The sequence below is a fragment of the Lagenorhynchus albirostris genome, chromosome 14 (genome assembly GCF_949774975.1).
Source record: "Lagenorhynchus albirostris chromosome 14, mLagAlb1.1, whole genome shotgun sequence".
NCBI lineage: Eukaryota > Metazoa > Chordata > Mammalia > Artiodactyla > Delphinidae > Lagenorhynchus > Lagenorhynchus albirostris.
The window spans coordinates 48550691-48568832 of NC_083108.1; the positions used below are offsets into that span (position 1 = coordinate 48550691).

Genomic DNA, 18142 nt, shown 5'->3' on the forward strand with positions numbered 1-18142 from the left:
CTGCAGATATAATCGTGAACACGACATAAAATACTTCGTATGCCAAGTTTACAAGTTAGATACATTTTCTCTACATATACATATATATTTTGATCATCAGAACGACTTTTCTATGTCTTGTTTTCTCTTAAACTATATGCCTATAAATGGATTCCTTTCAAGAGTCTGATAATGGTGGTCACAGAGAGGGATCAAAAATATTCTAATGCTTGCGTGACATTTTATATTCAAACTACTTGGAGTTCTTCAAAATGGTGCATTTTGACAATCCAGTCCCAAGCTAATAGCTGTTAGTGGATTTAAAGCCATAAAGACCAATTAGTCAAGGGAAATAAAAGGGCATGCTCCTATATTGCGAGTAGAATTAGGAATGCTTACAATTTACGAAGGTAATTTATGAATGTAATTTATGGAGGTAATTTATGAAAATGTCCATTCCCGTTGACATAGAAATTCTACTTCAGGGAATATATTCTAAAGAATGATTTTTAAAGAATGATTTTATAGGGTCCAAAATTAACATAGGGCTTCCCTGGTAGCACAGTGGTTAAGAATCCACCTGCCAATGCAGGGGACTTGGGTTCGAGCCCTGGTCCAGGAAGATCCCACATGCCATGGAGCAACTAAGCCAGCGTGCCACAACTACTGAGCCCACGTGCCTAGAGCCCGTGCTCCACTACAAGAGAAGCCACCGCAATTAGAAGCCCACACACCGCAACGAAGACAACAGCAACTAGAGAAAAGTCCACGTGCAGCAAAGAAGACCCAACGCAGCAAAAAATAAATTAAAAAAAAAAAAATTAACATAAAAGAATGTCTACAACAGTGAAAACTTGGAAACAAAATATATGTACAATTATGAAATAAAGAAATTATTAAATATTATGCAACCATTAAATATTTTGAACACTACTTAATTACAATGGAAAATGTTCATGATATGTGAAAAAACTGATATAAATTATATGATAAAATACAATACTAATTTTTATTCATAGAAAAAGCCTAGAAAATATACAAAAAATATTAAAAGGGGTTATCTCTGGGCGGCGGAATGAAGATTTTCCTTTGCCTTTTTACTTTTAGGTACTTATTAAAATTTTACAACGTAACACATGTTACTTTATCACAAAAACTATTTAAAAAACAAAGTGAATGTGAATGTTTTCTAAACTTGTAAGAAAAACTAAAAATACACAAATAATACCGTAAACAAACGTTTGGAGGAATTTAGGACAAAAAGATGCAAGATTTATCAACCTGGAAAAAGGTTCTGTGGCATCTATGTTGTTGGTGTGCTATCCTTTTATTTCATTTATCATTTACCACTAAATCAAAGGATAATCTAAATTCCATATATATATGTATTGACTGTAATGTCAATATTTTGGCCTCAGGGTGAGTAGTTTATTCTGACGCATTATTTCAACCCCCAAATTAGCCAATCACCTACATAGTTGGAAGGAGAAAAAACTCATGCTGATTAAGTAGGGGGAAAGCTCACTGTATCAACAGGAAGGCGAGAAGAGGTAAAACATGGGTGGAAAATGTTTCTGAGCCAATTTATGAAGTTCCTCTGGTCTATGGTGAACCTTGCTTGTCTGCAGGAAAACAAAACTACAGACGTTTTACTACATACATTTTACTATGAGGCCCCTTTTACTGTCATTTAGAAACAATGGAAGAAAGCACAGCTGAGCTGCTCTGATCCTGAGAATTCAAATGTTGGAAACATCGAGGAAAAGGAGAGAAGCGTCATTCTAAGTATTGGGTTGGCCAGAAAGTTCGTTTGGGTTTTTCTGTAAGATGTTACAGAAAAACATGAACGAACTTTTTGGCCAACCCAATACATACGGTTTGCCTTGATTACATTAAAGATCTCTTTATTAACCTGTCGACAATGCAGAAGTAGTGAAGGTACTCGAGATTTAGACGTTGCATTTCTTAAGAGTTTCAGTGTATGATCAAAAGTCAGAGGGCTGGGCTTCCCTGGTGGCACAGTGGTTGAGAGTCCTCCTGCCGATGCAGGGGACACGGGTTCGTGCCCCAGTCCGGGAAGATCCCACATGCCGCGGAGCAACTAAGCCTGTGAGCCACAACTACTGAGCCTGCGCTCTAGAGCCCGTGAGCCACAACTACTGAATCCCCCGCGCCTAGAGCCCGTGCTCTGCAACAAGAGAAGCCACCGCAGTGAGAAGCCCGCGCACCGCAACAAAGACCCAACGCAGCCAAAAATAAATAAATAAAATAAATGTTTTTTAAAAATAAATAAATAAAATAAATGTTTCTTAAAAAGTCAGAATATTAAAAATTTTCTTCCTTCCACTAATGGACAATTATGGATGGATCATGGTTTCATATAAATATAGAAACTGCTAAACAGGCAAGACAGAGGCAGCGTGCTCCATACCTGCTACAGCCCCTCTGGGACCTCAGTCTCCACTTGGCTCCCTTGCTCCTTCTGTTCATTTTGATTTGCTTCTGCATGAGATGAGGGACTTCCTCCCACTTCTAAAGTTGTCTTAACCCCCAGCCCCACAGTCACGGATCCCGCGGGAGAAGCAGGAGCTGCATCTGCTGGGCTCCCCCAGACTGTGACTTCCACGTGGAGGTTCAGCTGTGGGAACCCACCTCATGCATCCAGCCCAAGTCTCGCCCACCTGGCTTTCTGCACCTCTGGGAACCTTCCCGTGAGGCCACTCTGTGATCTACAAAGTGGAACCGTTTTTAGGGCAACTTTACCTCCTGTTTTAATTGCCCTCACTGACAAGTGTCCAGATTGCAAATGACAGTACAGCTACACTGGCCCTCTTACCCTGGGACCGCTTCTCTCTCCCCCAGAACTGTCGGCACAGACAGGACTCTGAGAGCGCCTTCACGACGTCAGTATGGAGGGGACCTCCGTGAAGACTCACCGCTGGCAGGTCTTCCCCACGATGTGCTCTCGGCACCGGCAGACTCCAGAGGGCCCGCTGCACACAGGGGTGACGGCTCCACCAATGTCACACTGACACCCTGAGAGTCAGGAAACAGCAGTGGTCACCCACCAAAGCATCTCCACGCTGGAGGCTTCCCCTCCCTCTACAACAAGTGGAAATCAGGAAGCCCGGGGTTGCAGGGCTGCTCCTTCTTTCCCTTGCCACGTCTTACATCTGGCAGGTGTTTGAAATACGTAGGAACCTCCCAAAGTAAGACAGCAAGTCCCCCCAAGAGTCCACTTGAAAGTCGGAGGTGCACTTGTAGGGCCAGTTCCCACTCTGTTGTCCCACGTAAGGCAACAGCAGCCCAGGAGCTAAACACAACTTCACAGCATAGTGCTACTGTGATCAGTGGGTGAAGGAGAGGCTGCTTGAAAGATACCAGAGTAGCATTGTGGGGCTCCCGGAACTTCATTATTTAACACAATATTATCACACAATATTATTGTGTGAGCTTTTTTAATATTTCAAAATTTATCTTTAAAATCTCTAAGTCTTGATGTTATTTACATCTCCCCTATGGCTCCCCCGCATCCCAATTATGATTTTTTTATAATTAAACCAACAGTGTGCTGGTAGAAGAAAAGTGGAAGCAGCCCTGTTTGCAATTTATTTCTAGTTTTAAGGGAAATGTTTGGCCAATTTCCCCAGACAGATCTTTTCAGTCCCATCCCCTCAGAAAGCCTGCAAGAAGACAGTGAAAGCAGAAGCAAGGCTACTCTGCCATTCTTTGTCCATCTTTTGTCCTTTCGCCTTACTCAGGACCCCCTGGAAGGACTTACCTTGACACCCAAAGTAACTGCTCTTTTCCAAAGCAAAATATCCATCTTCGCACGTGTCACAGGAATCACCACCGACGTGGGACTTACAGTGACAGTCACCATCTAACTGCAGAACAATGAGCGGATGACAAAATTTGGTGAGATGGCAGAATCTGCTAATCTTCAAGATTTCAAACTGGCTCATTGTGTCACAGGAAGCAGGGTAGCCGGGATCTGAAAGCTTCCATGAAGGTGGCACTAACACCCTCCTGCAGAAACCCCACAATTAACTGCTAGTATATTTGACCGGCATCCCGGGAAAAACAGGCCCACATTACCTGCCCGCACTCTCCAATTCCGCTCACGGTTCCCGCCACGTAGCATTGGCATTCTGGGAAGATAAGAGAGCATCCTTGGACCAAGGTTACAAAAAGGACAGTTCGGGCTCTGGGAACAGGACACACCAGCAATCCTACAATCACTTTCTAGCATGCTTCAGCAGAACTCCACTTTGCACCAGTCAGGCCTAAAACTGAATTGCTTTCTGGGGTCAGCAGAACCCAACAGCCAGATCAATACCATCTGCCTACAAGGAGTACTGGTTTGTTCATGACCACTCATAAAAGACAAAAGATGCAACATCATGGGATTCTTACATGATTCTAATGTCAAGGTCATTATTGATAATGCTTACATGAAAATATACCCTATTAAAAGATATTCACTCCACTTAGCCGTCTTAAGCTTGGTGTTTCCAAGTTCCTATACTGGCTTCAATCTAAGCATAAAATGCAAATAAAATTAAACCGGGAAGTGTGGATTATAAAAACAAGGCGGAGAAACCATTTATCAAGCAGCTGCCTTCTCAAACATGATACATATGGAAACAGGATATAAATCCCTTGCTGAGATTTTGAAAATGACAGAAGTTCTGCCAAAAGTGGGGGGAAAAAAATCAAGACGTTTATACAGAATTTCAAACAAACTGAACAGATTAAATCAATAGCTCTTTTGTGAGTTTAGTCATTGAGGTAAAGAAAATCAAGAGGAAGTTACAATATAGTAAAATATTGTTTGCAGGAAACGTCACCTGAACATCCACTGGGGTTTTCTTTGGCCAGATTCCAATATAATGGTTTGCAGATGCTACAAGTAGGGCTTTCAACATGAAGCTTGCATCGGCAATGCCCCTTTAAAAGAAAATCAAACTAATGCTTGACATCTCAGAATTAAGAAGGTTTCCAAACACGTGTTCTGAACAAAGCTTGTCACAGAAATATATTTTGGTCACGAAATGTAAATTAAGTGTGTCCAGGCAGAATAAAAGTACTGGGTTGATTTCAACAGTCTGCTAATTGATTTTGTTTTATTATTTATTTATTTGTTACACACATAAACCATATACGTGGTTAAAGCAAAATTGGAAAATTCAGGAAAAGAAAAAAATTTTTAACGACTCATTTATAACGCTGTCTTTATTTGTTGATTCTGTTACAGCATGGACTATAAATCTTAACGGAAAATATCTGAATATTTAACATGCTGAGAGGTAGTAGAAAATTATGTTTATCTGCAAGTGTGTCTATAATATGCCAGAGTCACTGCCTTGCTTAAACATCGTGAAGCCCCATAGTGAAAAGGCAAAATGTCTCTCCCCTTTCCCTCCAGGGCCTGGAGTTCCAGCTTCTCCAAGCTCTGAGGCCAAGAAGACAGATCATTTCTAAAGTGCTTAGAAAATGAATCAGAATGCCATGGTATTGTGCTTGGCGTAATAGCAAATAAATTGCAATTACTTTGTACACAGCTTAATGAAATGTGTACTGGCCTCTGATTTTCTTAATTTTAATTATGTATGGCAGGCTTATGTGCAGGTTTCCAGGGTGGCAACACCCTCAGAGTAACGTTAGGACTCTGCAATTCAAAGTTTAAATAAACCGTATTCTTTTGTTTTGGGCAGAAAATCGCACTATCACATATGTACTTTGAAAAAGAGCAGGGGTCTCTTCAAGCCATTTGGCCTCAGGTCTTATTTTAATGTACTTTTAATTCCAGGAAGCTCCCAAATGTGTCGGTCTCAAATAAGTATCAGAACAATAGTTAGAATCGCAACCCTTTTACAATCCTCTACTTACCAAACTGGAGTCCAGGGTTCCGGCTGGGTCACAGACACTGCTGGAGCCTGTATGTGATTTAGAAGTGGTGTAAATGTCTGGGGTTTTAATGTTTGTTTGTCCCTTTGTTTTGATGTTTTGAGGGTTTTTTTGTTTTGTTTTTAAGTTTTACTTGTTTTTAAAACGGGTGCATCTACATTTGTATTTTTTGATAGATGGGTGGCAAGGACTTTGCATATAATTCAGAAAAAGACACCTTGAACAATCCTCATGGTCCTTAATCCCCAAATCACCCCTTTGGCCACCGAACAAGTCTCTTCCCTGCCTACTACTAAAAGTTCACTCCCAATTGATAACAAAGGAGACGGGGAAAGGAGTCTAGAATTTTGAACCTCGTTAGGGTTATCCAGAAGAGGGCAGTATTGTACCAAGAGATTTTTTAATTGTCCAATTAGATGTCACAGAATTTGTAAGTATATGTTTTAGTTAGTCAAGACAATTCTTTAACTATCACAGACCCCTTGTTCTCCACCTGTATTAAAATTATTTCTCAAATTAATTAATTTGCTTTCTTGCCTTAGTCAATAGAGTATTACAAACCCAATGTCATAATCTCTTTTCAACAAATTAGGGTCTTGCAGTGTCTCAGCATTACTATCACACGGCATTAAAAATGAAGAGGGAACTCCCTGGCGGTCCGGTGGTTAGGACTCGGCACTCTCACTGCCGAGGGCCTGGGTTCAATCACTGGTCGGGGAACTAACATCCCACAAGCTGTGAGGCCCAAAAAATAAATAAATAAAAAATAAAAATGAAGAGAGTTTGGGTAAGCCTGCTCTGAGCCTTTTTCAAATAATTTAAATAAACCCATAATATGATCTTGTTTTCTTACATGTTGCTCCCTAGGCTTTTTGCCTTTATTGTCTCCTCTCTTTGTTTCAACTTCCCCCTTGATGATATTCTCTCTCTGTCTCTTCCATTTTTTTCTTTTTACAAATTTATTTATTTATTTTTGGCTGAGTTAGGTCTTTGTTCCTGCACGCGGGTTTTCTCTAGTTGCGGCAAGTGGGGTCTACTCTTCGTTGCAGTGCACGGGCTTCTCACTGCAGTGGCTTCTCTTGTTGCGGAGCACAGGCTCTAGGCATGGAGGTTTCAGTAGTTGTGGCTCACAGGCTCTAGAGTGCAGGCTCAGTAGTTGTGGCGCACGGGCTTAGTTGCTCTGCGGCATGTGGGATCTTCCCGGACCTGGGCTCGAACCCCTGTCCTCTGCATTGGGAGGCAGATTCTTAACCACTGTGCCACCAGGGAAGCCCTCTGTCTCTTCCTTTTTTGATGCTCCCGAATTCTTCTGTAACAAGCCAACACAACCTTCCAGCTCCTTGTTGCTTTCCGACCTGGCCCCGCCCAGCCCTTGGCTCCTCCCCAAGCCGCCCAGTGGCTCCATCCAGCTCCAGGGAACTTGTCCCGGCTGACCAGCCCCTCTGTCCACTGCTCAGCACTTCCTTCCACTCCCGATCCCGGGGAGGTGAGGACACCCAGCCTGGGACAGCCTCCCTCTCCAGGGACCTCCAGGCCTTCTCCAAAGTGAGCAGTCCCCTCTGACTGCTGGCTACTGTTGCCACCGGCAAGAAAGCCTGATCTCTTGAGGATTCTGGTCAGCGAGGTTCTGGAGAATCAAGTTGGAGCTGCAGCCCTGTCTTCAGATGGTTCCGTGCCAGGCTCCAAGCGCCATCAGGAGCAGGAAGGGGTGTGAGAAAACCACAGTCTCCTGATGCAAGGTCTGGGTCAGCCTTTCACAAACACCCGCTTCTCAACAGAGAGAGGGTCTCTGAAAGCAGCAGTCAGGATCTACTTGCCCCTGGGGGCTGCACACTCCGGGGGCACAAGGACATTCCTGGGCATCTTTTTTTTTGCGGTACATGGGCCTCTCACTCTTGTGGCCTCTCCTGTTGCGGAGCACAGGCTCCGGACGCGCAGGCTCAGCGGCCATGGCTCACGGGCCTAGCCGCTCCACAGCATGTGGGATCTTCCCGGACCAGGGCATGAACCCGCGTCCCCTGCATCGGCAGGCAGACTCTCAACCACTGCGCCACCAGGGAAGCCCATCCTGGGCATCTTTGGTCTGTGCCCTGAGTCACTGAGCCCGGCACACTCTCATCTCTCGTATCATTGCAGGCATGAGGACCGACCCAGGACAGTGTTGCAATCCTTGGCTCACTCTTTCCAAACTGAAGAGACTCTGGTCCATCCCACTCCCCGGCCCCTCACACCTGGGCTGATGTGGGATGACACCATCCCCCAGGAGGCCAGTGGCAGGCAAGAGAGGGGAGCAGAACCCCAGCAAAGCCCTGCTCTGCCTGCCTGCAGGGGGACCTGTTAGAACACCTGCAGGAAATTACGGAGCAGACACATCGGTGCCGCCACCCAGGACCAGAGAGAAGCCACTTTGCCTTGGGAAGGGAGACAAGAATGCTCAGCTTAGCTAAAAGGGGTCACCTCTGCCACACTGCTACACAGAGAATTTACATGCAAATCAAGAAACACAAATTTATGGGGACTTCCCCAGTGGTGCAGTGGTTAAGCCTCCACGCTCCCAGTTCAGGGGGCCCAGGTTAGATCTCTGGTCAGGGAACTAAATCCCACATGCATGCCACAACTAAGAGTTCGTATGCCACAACTAAGAAGCCCGCGAGCCACAACTAAGACCCAGTGCAACCAAATAAATATTTTTTAAAAAAAAACGAAAAAGAAAAGAAGAAACACAAATTTATAGCACATGAAATAATTTTTAAAATTTTAGGAATAAGTCATTTTTAGATTTCTTTTAAGATGTATAACTGGTATACCCATTTTCAATGGACTCAAATTGGGGAGGAACCAGGCAGATTAGGGTCAAAAGTGTAGCAGTGACCAGTGGTGGGTCTGCAGGGGTCTGCAGGTTTCTTTGGGATGCTGCCCGCACATACTTCAGAGAGGAACCCGCCCTCCGGCATTCTGATGTCTTCCCTACCTTGGCAGTGGGGGAAATCAGAGGCGTCTGAGAGACACCTGTCACACCGTTGTCCTGTGATCCCCGGCTGACACTCGCACTGTCCAGTCACTGGGCTGCACAGCGTCTGGTAGGAGCCAAGGGCTGAACACTGGCAGGCTGGATGAAAAGACCTCAGTAAGACCCAGGGCAGGGGGGCACAGGACCCGGATAAGAGTATGGAGGTGGGGCCAGAAAGACCCAAGTGCAAGTTCCAGCGCCACGTCTCATCGGACATGGAACTTGAAACACGTCGCTCGATTGCTCTAAGCCTCAGTTTCCCCTTTCTTAAATAGGAATAATATTAGCATCTACTTGATAAGATTGTTGCCAGGATTAGATAAAGGTAATACTTGAAAGAGCTGGGTTCAATGCCTGGCTCTTACTGAGCAATCAATAAATGCTGGGGGTTTTCTGTTGTTAATTTCATACCGACCAAGATTGGCTGGTTGGGGATGAGGATTCGGGGGATGCTTCTTGCATTCAGTAACGGCGCTCATCAGAGGAAGACGCAGGGAACAGCTGACTGGGGACGTGAGTCCATAGAGAGGCCACATTAATTCTACATCCCACTGGGGATCAAATGCAAACCATTCCAGTCCAGATTGGCCTACAGTGATCCCCTCTCCTCAAACTTAGTTTCTCAAGGTGAGGTGTAACTGAATAATCATGAAAAAAGTGATGCAGGCAGGGTTGGGAATAGACAGGAAAAGCATCCCAGGTTCCCTTCATCCCCCTCAAGCAGGTGACTAAACACGTATGGATGGAGAGAAGAGATTCTGGACATTCCCCTCTCTACTCCTTCCTACTGGGTCAGGTTCCTACCGGTCCCTGCAGCTAACCTCCCACAAGGTGGCAGTTACTCAGCCTCACTCAGCACTCACTGCGAGGACCTGCTTCTGGGGAGAGGAGAGCGGTGGACATGGCCCACTATTTCCTGAGCTGGAGGGTTTCACACCTTAAGAACTGGAAGGGACTGGAGAGATTATCTCGTTGAATTCCAGGGTTACATAGTGAAGTTCAGAAGTTAAGTGAAAATGACTCTACTACCCAAAGCAATCTACAGATCCAATGCCATCCCTATCAAACTACCAATGGCATTTTTCACAGAACTAGAACAAATAATTTCACAATTTGTATGGAAACACAAAAGACCCCGAATAGCCAAAGCAATCTTGAGAACGAAAAACGGAGCTGGAGGAATCAGGCTCCCTGACTTCAGATTATACTACAAAGCTACAGTAATCAAGACAGTATGGTACTGGCACAAAAACAGAAAGATAGATCAATGGAACAGGATAGGAAGCCCAGAGATAAACCCACGCACATATGGTCACCTTATCTTTGGTAAAGCAGGCAGGAATGTACAGTGGAGAAAGGACAGCCTCTTCAATAAGTGGTGCTGGGAAAACTGGACAGGTACATGTAAAAGTATGAGATTAGATCACTCTCTAACACCATACACAAAAATAAGCTCAAAATGGATTAAAGACCTAAGTGTAAGGCCAGAAACTATCAAACTCTTAGAGGAAAACATAGGCAGAACACTCTATGACATAAACCACAGCAAGATCCTTTTTGACCCACTTCCTAGAGAAATGGAAATAAAAACAAAAATAAACAAATGGGACCTAATGGAACTTCAAAGCTTTTGCACAGCAAAGGAAACCATAAATAAGACCAAAAGACAACCCTCAGAATGGGAGACAATATTTGCAAATGAAGCAACTGACAAAGGATTAATCTCCAAAATGTATAAGTAGCTCATGCAGCTCAATAACAAAAAAACAAACAACCCAATCCAAAAATGGGCAGAAGACCTAAATAGATATTTCTCCAAAGAAGATATACAGATTGCCAACAAACACATGAAAGGATGCTCAACATCATTAATCATTAGAGAAATGCAAATCAAAACTACAATGAGATATCATCTCACACCAGTCAGAATGGCCATCATCAAAAAATCTAGAAACAATAAATGCTGGAGAGGGTGTGGAGAAAAGGGAACACTCTTGCACTGCTGGTGGGAATGTGAATTGGTACAGCCACTATGGAGAACAGTATGGAGGTTCCTTAAAAAACTACAAATAGAACTACCATATGACCCAGCAATCCCACTACTGGGCATATACCCTGAGAAAACCAAAATTCAAAAACAGTCATGTACCACAATGTTCACTGCAGCTCTATTTACAATAGCCAGGACATGGAAACAACCTAAGTGTCCATCATCGGATGAATGGATAAAGAAGATGTGGCACATATATACAATGGAATATTACTCAGCCATAAAAAGAAACGTAATTGAGCTATTTGTAATGAGGTGGATAGACCTAGAGTCTGTCATACAGAGTGAAGTAAGTCAGAAAGAGAAAGACAAATACTGTATGCTAACACATATATATGGAATTTAAGAAAAAAAATGTCATGAAGAACCCAGAGGTAAGACAGGAATAAAGACACAGACCTACTAGAGAATGGACTTGAGGATATGGGGAGCGGGAAGGGTAAGCTGTGACAGAGCGAGAGAGAGGCATGGACATATATACACTACCAAACGTAAGGTAGATAGCTAGTGGGAAGCAGCCGCATAGCACAGGGAGATCAGCTCGGTGCTTTGTGACCCCCTGGAGGGGTGGGATAGGGAGGGTGGGAGGGAGGGAGACGCAAGAAGAGATATGGGAACATATGTATATGTATAACTGATTCATTTTGTTATACAGCAAAAACTAACACACCATTGTAAAGCAATTATACTCCAATAAAGATGTAAAAAAAATTATATGTATTGTAGACATAAAAAAAAAAAAAGTTAAGTGACATGTCTGTCCAAGGTCACCAAATTAGCCTGTAGCAAAGGGCTTCAGTCTCCGGGGCAGACACATCCAGATTCAAGTAACAGCTCTGCCACTTAATAGCTGTGTGATCACGGGCACGTTGCTTAGCCTCTCCAAGCCTCAGTTTCCTCTTCTAGAAACGAGCTGATGACAGCACCCACCCCATGAGATCACTAGAGAGTCAGCAGCCATACAAGAAGGGCAGTGTGCGCAGTGCTTGCTCAGGGAGCACTCACTCTTGCTAACACTACTGTCGTGATCATCCGAGTCCCCCAGTGCTTGGGATGCGCTCTGTGCTGCACTAATGGGAATCAGTGGATTAGTATTCCTGACTTCCAAATTTATATTCGGTGTATGCAGTTTAAAAAAAAAAACCACTTAACAATACACACACACACACACACACACACACACACACACACACACACGACCTTGTTTGCAAGGTTTCAAAATTTCCACACTTGTTGAGGCCTTGGGAAAGAAAAGATGAGATAACGTGCCAATTCCAGTGATTTCTTTGCAGGCATCCTTTGGATCTGTAAAGGCCCACATCGTTAAGCCTTGGGGCACAGAGCTCCCACAGGGACGAGACCATGCCATTTTCGTTCTCTTTGACAGCGCTCGGCCTAGGCCCGTAAGCGGTGAGTTACTCTGATAGTGCTTTTCTGTGCTAATAACAGTGGTAGCGTTTACCCGAGTTGTCACTAGAATCACAAACTAAACTCACTGCTGGAAGGGAGTGTGGCTCGTTTTCTCATTTACAAGTTACCTGGGGCTTCAACGGGCTATGTGACTCGTTCTGAGAGGCCCAGTTAGGAAGTGGCAGGCCTAGGAGCATTTACCATCCTTCCGCCCTCCTATGTTACATGCATCCATCCAGCAGACCTTGATTGAAGCTCTATTGTGTTCTACGGCCCCGTGACCAGGTGTCAGGGTGGAGGCAAATATGAGAAACACCCATTCCCTGACCACATCGAGCTAGAACTCCAGGAGAGGGGCTAGAGCATTACTGACATGGTGCCGAGAAACTAAACATAAGACAGAGGAAGAAACGGGCCGAGTGCCACTCAACCAGCTCTTGGCAGGCAGCAGGACAAGGACTCAGCTGTTCTGCCGTCTAGGTCAGCATTCCTTCATGGCCCCATGTTCCCTGCAGGCCTGTCTGCAGAGATCAAGTCCCTCCCCGGGGTCAGATTACTGAGGAAACGTTCTTGGGCCTTGTGATGGTTAATGTTTTCATGTCAGCTAGGCTATAGGGCTCAGTTGTTTGCACAACACCAGTCCAGATGCTGCTGTAAAGGCGTTCTGTTAGACGGGACAAACATTTAAATCAGCTGACCTTGAGTAAAGCAGGTTACTCTCCACGAAGTGGGTGGGCCTCATCCCATCAGTTGCAGACCTGAACGAGAAAAGCGGGAGGTCCCAGAGGAAGAAGAAATTCCGCCTCCAGAAGGCCTGTGGGCTCCAGTTGCGGCATCAGCTCCTTCCTCGTCCCCAGCCTGCTGCCCTGCAGACTTCAGCCTTGTCCGCCCCGCAATCCGGGAGCCGAGTCCTTAAAATAAATCTATCTGTCTATCCCCACATCTATCTATCTACACAGACACATATCCTGTGGGTTCTGTTCCTCTGGAGAACCCTAACACAGGTTCTTTCTGCTATTCTTCCTTTAAGGAAAGTGAAGGCAGAGAGGAGACACTCGTGCAGGCAGTCGGGGTAGCCGCAGCAGGAGCCTGGAGCACAGAGGCGGCAGCTCCAGCCAGCATCACGTGGGTGACACCGACCCTGACTCCCAGGGCCAAAGGGGTTTGTCCAGGGAGCCCCAGGAGACGGAGTTACACTTCAGAAGTGAAAACAAAGATGCAGCCTTAAACGCAGGTACGTTATTTTAAATCCTGAATGCCTCAGTCTGGCATCACACTTTGCATTTCAATCCAACTATCAGTGAGAGTCGCCAGACCTCAAACCCGAACCCCAACGTTGGCGGCCTTTTCTCACTCTTGGAAATACTATAAGCCTTTGTGAATAGTTTAATTCTGCTCTTTGTTTTGAGCCAGGTTCTTCGGAGTTTCTGGAGTATTTTCTTCTCGTCTGCTCCTCACTGTGCTTTTACTCTAAGACACTTTTATTCCCAAAGAGTATTAAAAAAAAAAAAAAGATAATAAATGTCCAGGGAATCAGGGAGCTTGTCTGCTGTGCTCCCCCCAAATCTTTCAGCATCAAGCACAGCCCTGGTCCCTAGTACGTGCCGAACAGATGTTTGTTAAATGAAGGCATAAGAGCTATTGAAATGCTCTTCCAGGTCCAGCCCTGTAGTTCTACAGATGTGCATTCTCTCCTCAACCCCTGCAGCGCTGCTGTGAGAGGTATTGCTCTGAGGGATGCCAGCTTCTTCCCCTGCAGTGAATAAGCTCACAGAGTGAGGCGACAGTACTAGACAACACAGAAATTGCAAGGGAAACAGAGCTCCTTATTGTTTCAGGGGTGTTCTCGTCGCGCGCGATGTTAGAGCTTTTCCTTCTGTTGGAAAAGCAGGCTGGCGCCTTCTCTGGAGCTCTTCACTCACAGCCGCAAAGCCAACATTTCAGTTCCACGATACTTAGCACCCTCCACTTCTCTGGCTAACTGGGCTGAGAGCAGATCAGATCTACAGAAAATCCCAAGGCTTCTTCCAATCACCTCAATGCTCTCCTAGACACACGCTGAATTACAAAGCAAAGGGCCAGTTCAAAGCAAAATTGCACAGAACTTGGCCCAGCCCTATGGATTTTGTTTTCCCCCTTGGAAAGGCCGGGAGGGCTCTCCCGGGAGCATCCCAGGTCAGAAACTTTCCCCTGCTGTGTCTTCTGCCATCTGCCGGTGCATGTGGCTTCTTCCCGGGGCCAGTTTGTCGGATTCAAGAGAATATGCTGACACGCAGAAGGAGGTTAATCTTGCACTGGCAACATACGTTGCCAGGACTTTTCTAAGGAAAAGTCTGCAACTACAACCCAGAGACTAGAGCAAACTCCAATGGGGACAGTTCGGGCCCTGGGCCACTGCGGTTTGGGGGCAGCTGCACGTTGAGTGCCTTCAGTGCCAAGTCATGGGAGGGCCGCTGTCTCCACACTCCCACCCTCCTGGCCTCTGTTCTAAGTGCTGACTAGTTGCGACTTAGCAAAAAAAAAAAAAAAGGGGGGGAGGAGGAAGGAAAGAAGAGGAAGAGAAAGATGAAGGATAGGAAGGCAGGAATGACGACGGACAGGACGGAGAGGAGGAAAAGGGAACAGTAAACCCCCAAAGGACCAAGCTTCCAGAGAGTCGCGGCGTGTTTTGTGGTTGCACATAAAGAGCTGAGTCAGACGTCAACACAAACGTAAAACTGAAATACACAGAGACAATTCTCTATGTGGCCTCACATCTACGATTTAACTTTCAGCTACAAGAAAGAAAACTGCAGGGCACTTGAGTGAGTCAAAAATAAACTGAGGGCTTCCCTGGTGGCGCAGTGGTTGAGAGTCCGCCTGCCGATGCAGGGGACACGGGTTCGTGCCCCGGTCCGGGAGGATCCCACATGCCGCGGAGCGGCTGGGCCCGTGAGCCATGGCCGCTGGGCCTGTGCGTCCGGAGCCTGTGCTCCGCAATGGGAGAGGCCACAACATTGAGAGGCCCGGTACCAAAAAAAAAAAAAAAAAAAAAAAAAAAAACTGAGAAGGAGATGGCCTTGTGCTTAAAGTCTGGAGTAAATTAAGTTAATGCAAAACATAAACGCTGGACTGCAGTTGGCAAGCGCAATTGAGAAGGGTTTTAGACTTCTTTTTAAGAAGACTTTTAAAATTTTTAAAGCAATATAGAACAAAGCCACACACACATTTTTTGGCTGGAATATACCAGACCATCTGATGTAGCATTTGGGGCCACACTGGTTTGATTCTAAAATTCCAGGGGCCAAGCAATCAAGTTCATCTAAGAAAGATCACAAAATACTGGGTCAGACCTTGATGCTAGACCAGATTCAGATTTCAGCATGTCTGGGCTTCAGCCACTGGCTTCAACGCTGCCCCCGAGGAAAAAATTTAAAAGATCACAAAAGCTGTTAGAAAAAGCAAGCACTAGAGAAGGGAGACCATCGCTGACAGAATGTAGGAGCGTCCCAAACGCTTCCAGAGCCTAATGGTTCAAATCTGGAAGAACAAACTTCAGGGCACACCTCTACACCCCGCCGGGAATGAGGCTGCCCTGAACCTTCTCCTCCTGCTTTTGTCCGACAGACCTCGTTTTCACTACTCTTAACCTTGCCTGCTCCCCACATAAGTCCCTCTAGACTTGGCCCCTAGTGGACCCTGAGGTGGAAGGCCTCCATCCCGTCTCCCTCCTGCGAGTTCTCCTTCATTTGGTCAATGAGAGATTCAGTGCCTCCAGCTTAAAATAGAAATGTAAGCACCCCCAACTCGTGCTCCAAAGCTTCATTATTTGGGACCTCTTTCAACAGAAACAATATATGTACAAGGACAAGGTGACCACACCAGACCATAGCGCCAGCTCAGCACTGAATCTGCCTCTAGTATGATTCATACAACTCCAACATAAGCATCACCTGTACTGAGGTTTCCACAGGAAATGCGCTGGGCGTTCCAAATTCTAACACAGAACTTCTCTGGTTGAACTCAAGGCAGGGAAACAAAAGATACCCCTTCCTTTCCGTACCCTTCCACCTGCCAGGTGACCTAAATCTCTGGGCAGGGACTGCCGAGAGCTTCTGTGGCCCGAGAGGCAGAGGTTGAGAAGTGGGGCAGAGGATAGAGGTCCAGGACATGTCAGGGGATGAGGAGGAAAAAGAAGGGCTTGGGATATGGCACACAGGCATCTATGCAGACAGGGAGATCAACCAGGATTGAGGCTACAGGCTCTTAAAATGATGTAGAGGGAAGTATGAGGCAGAGAAAGGAGGGTTAAAGGAACAGCAGCTACCGTACAGGTGAGCGCTTCCCGGGCTCTGAGAATTTTACACATCAGTACACACGTAACCCACACAACGTGTCACAGGGCGGGCGCTATTACCAGGAAACTGAGGAACAGAGGGGGTAAGAACTTGCTCAAGTTGATAGCTAGTGCGAACCTGGTTCTTCGCCACTTTGTCTCCTGCTTCGGGGAGGGACCTTCCCGCTCCTGCCCCACTTCCCAGCTCCTTAGCGTGGCCGCCCTCATGGGTGACGTGCCTCCGCGCCGATGCTACCCGCCTCCTGTGCTCAGAGGCTGGAAGCTAGAAACAGCACTTCCCAGATTCTCCTGGCGCTGGGCTCTGGGTGCCAATCGGGTTTTGCAAATAACTACTTGAATAAGATTAGAAAGGCTGAGCATTTCTGCTGCTGTGCCCTGGCTGGCTTCCTGGGGGCCCTGGATGGCCATGGAGGCAGAAGGACCGCGGTCCCCCTGTCCCTGAGCTGCATCGCAGGAGTCTGGGCTTGACACAAGGAGCCTCCTTGGAAGCCCAGCCTGGAGCCTAACTGAGTCGGTCAGCACCTAATAACCCACAGCAAGTCCCTGCTGGGTTTAGTTCCGGCCCTGAGCCCTGACTGATCACCTTCCCTTCTTCTCTCCCCTCGTTTTCCCTATGACCTTAGCCACCGAGGAGAACAATGGCAGGCAATGGGAAGGAGGCGGAGGAGAAGAACGGGGGCAAATTCATTCATTCATTTGCCGGTCACCCAACATTTACCGCACACCCATCATGCTCTAGGGACTGGCCAGACTCCTCCCCTTCCCCTCCGGCGCCTTCAGTGACTCTTACTAGGATGCGGGACTAAGAGGCGAACCAAGTCTGTGGCTCTGTGTGTGCCATTCCCTCGCCCGGAACACCCTGCTCCCTGCCCTTGTCTCCTTGGCGGTTTCCTCAACACTATCCAGGTACCACTTCCTGCCCAGAGCCTGCATTTGTACCCAGGTGCTGACTCCAGAGCCCATGGGCTCGACCACCTGGGAGGAGGAAGAGTAAGGCTGAAAAGACAAAGGAGGGGAGGTGACATGGCCCAGACCTGAGGACAGTCACACGTAACATATATATATAGACCAGGGGCTCATTTATTAAACAATAGGCCTCACAGCTCTGCCAAAAGGAGCCTCTGCATTTCCTCAGGGGGAAACTTACCTCGGGGGACTGACGATCACTACGTACGTGTGGCCCACTTACCTTGGCAAACAGGGAAGGAGTAGAAACCCCAGCGGCAGGCATCGCACCGAGCGCCCCCCACCCCGGGGCGGCACAGACACCGCCCGTGGGCATCACATATTTCGGGGAGAACTCCTGCCAGGTTACAGTCACAGCCTGCGAAGGGGAAGAGATGTTCAGAGGGGTCTCCATCCTCCATCCCTTCACCCACAGCTTCTGAGTAATCTATGGTTTACATACAGTCCTAACCCAGAAGACTGCATGTTAAGGGGAGTAAAA

The 18142-nt window shown here is 46.5% G+C and overlaps 1 protein-coding gene across 9 annotated transcripts in view; it reads right to left on the bottom strand.

Moving 5' to 3' along the window:
- The window catches only part of LAMA3 (laminin subunit alpha 3), a 258124-nt gene that overhangs the window by 148896 nt on the left and 91086 nt on the right, over positions 1-18142 (bottom strand). For 8 of the 9 annotated variants that reach the window (XM_060121896.1, XM_060121894.1, XM_060121895.1 and 5 more), the window contains exons 12-16: positions 5872-5918; positions 4830-4929; positions 4078-4130; positions 3761-3866; positions 2916-3015 (exon numbers count right to left, since the gene is read on the bottom strand). In XM_060121896.1, coding sequence (XP_059977879.1) covers positions 2916-3015; positions 3761-3866; positions 4078-4130; positions 4830-4929; positions 5872-5918 — 406 coding nt within the window. Of the gene's footprint in view, positions 1-2915; positions 3016-3760; positions 3867-4077; positions 4131-4829; positions 4930-5871; positions 5919-8860; positions 8999-17884; positions 18020-18142 lie in introns of all 9 variants that reach the window. The other variant, XM_060121899.1, reaches the window with a different exon arrangement.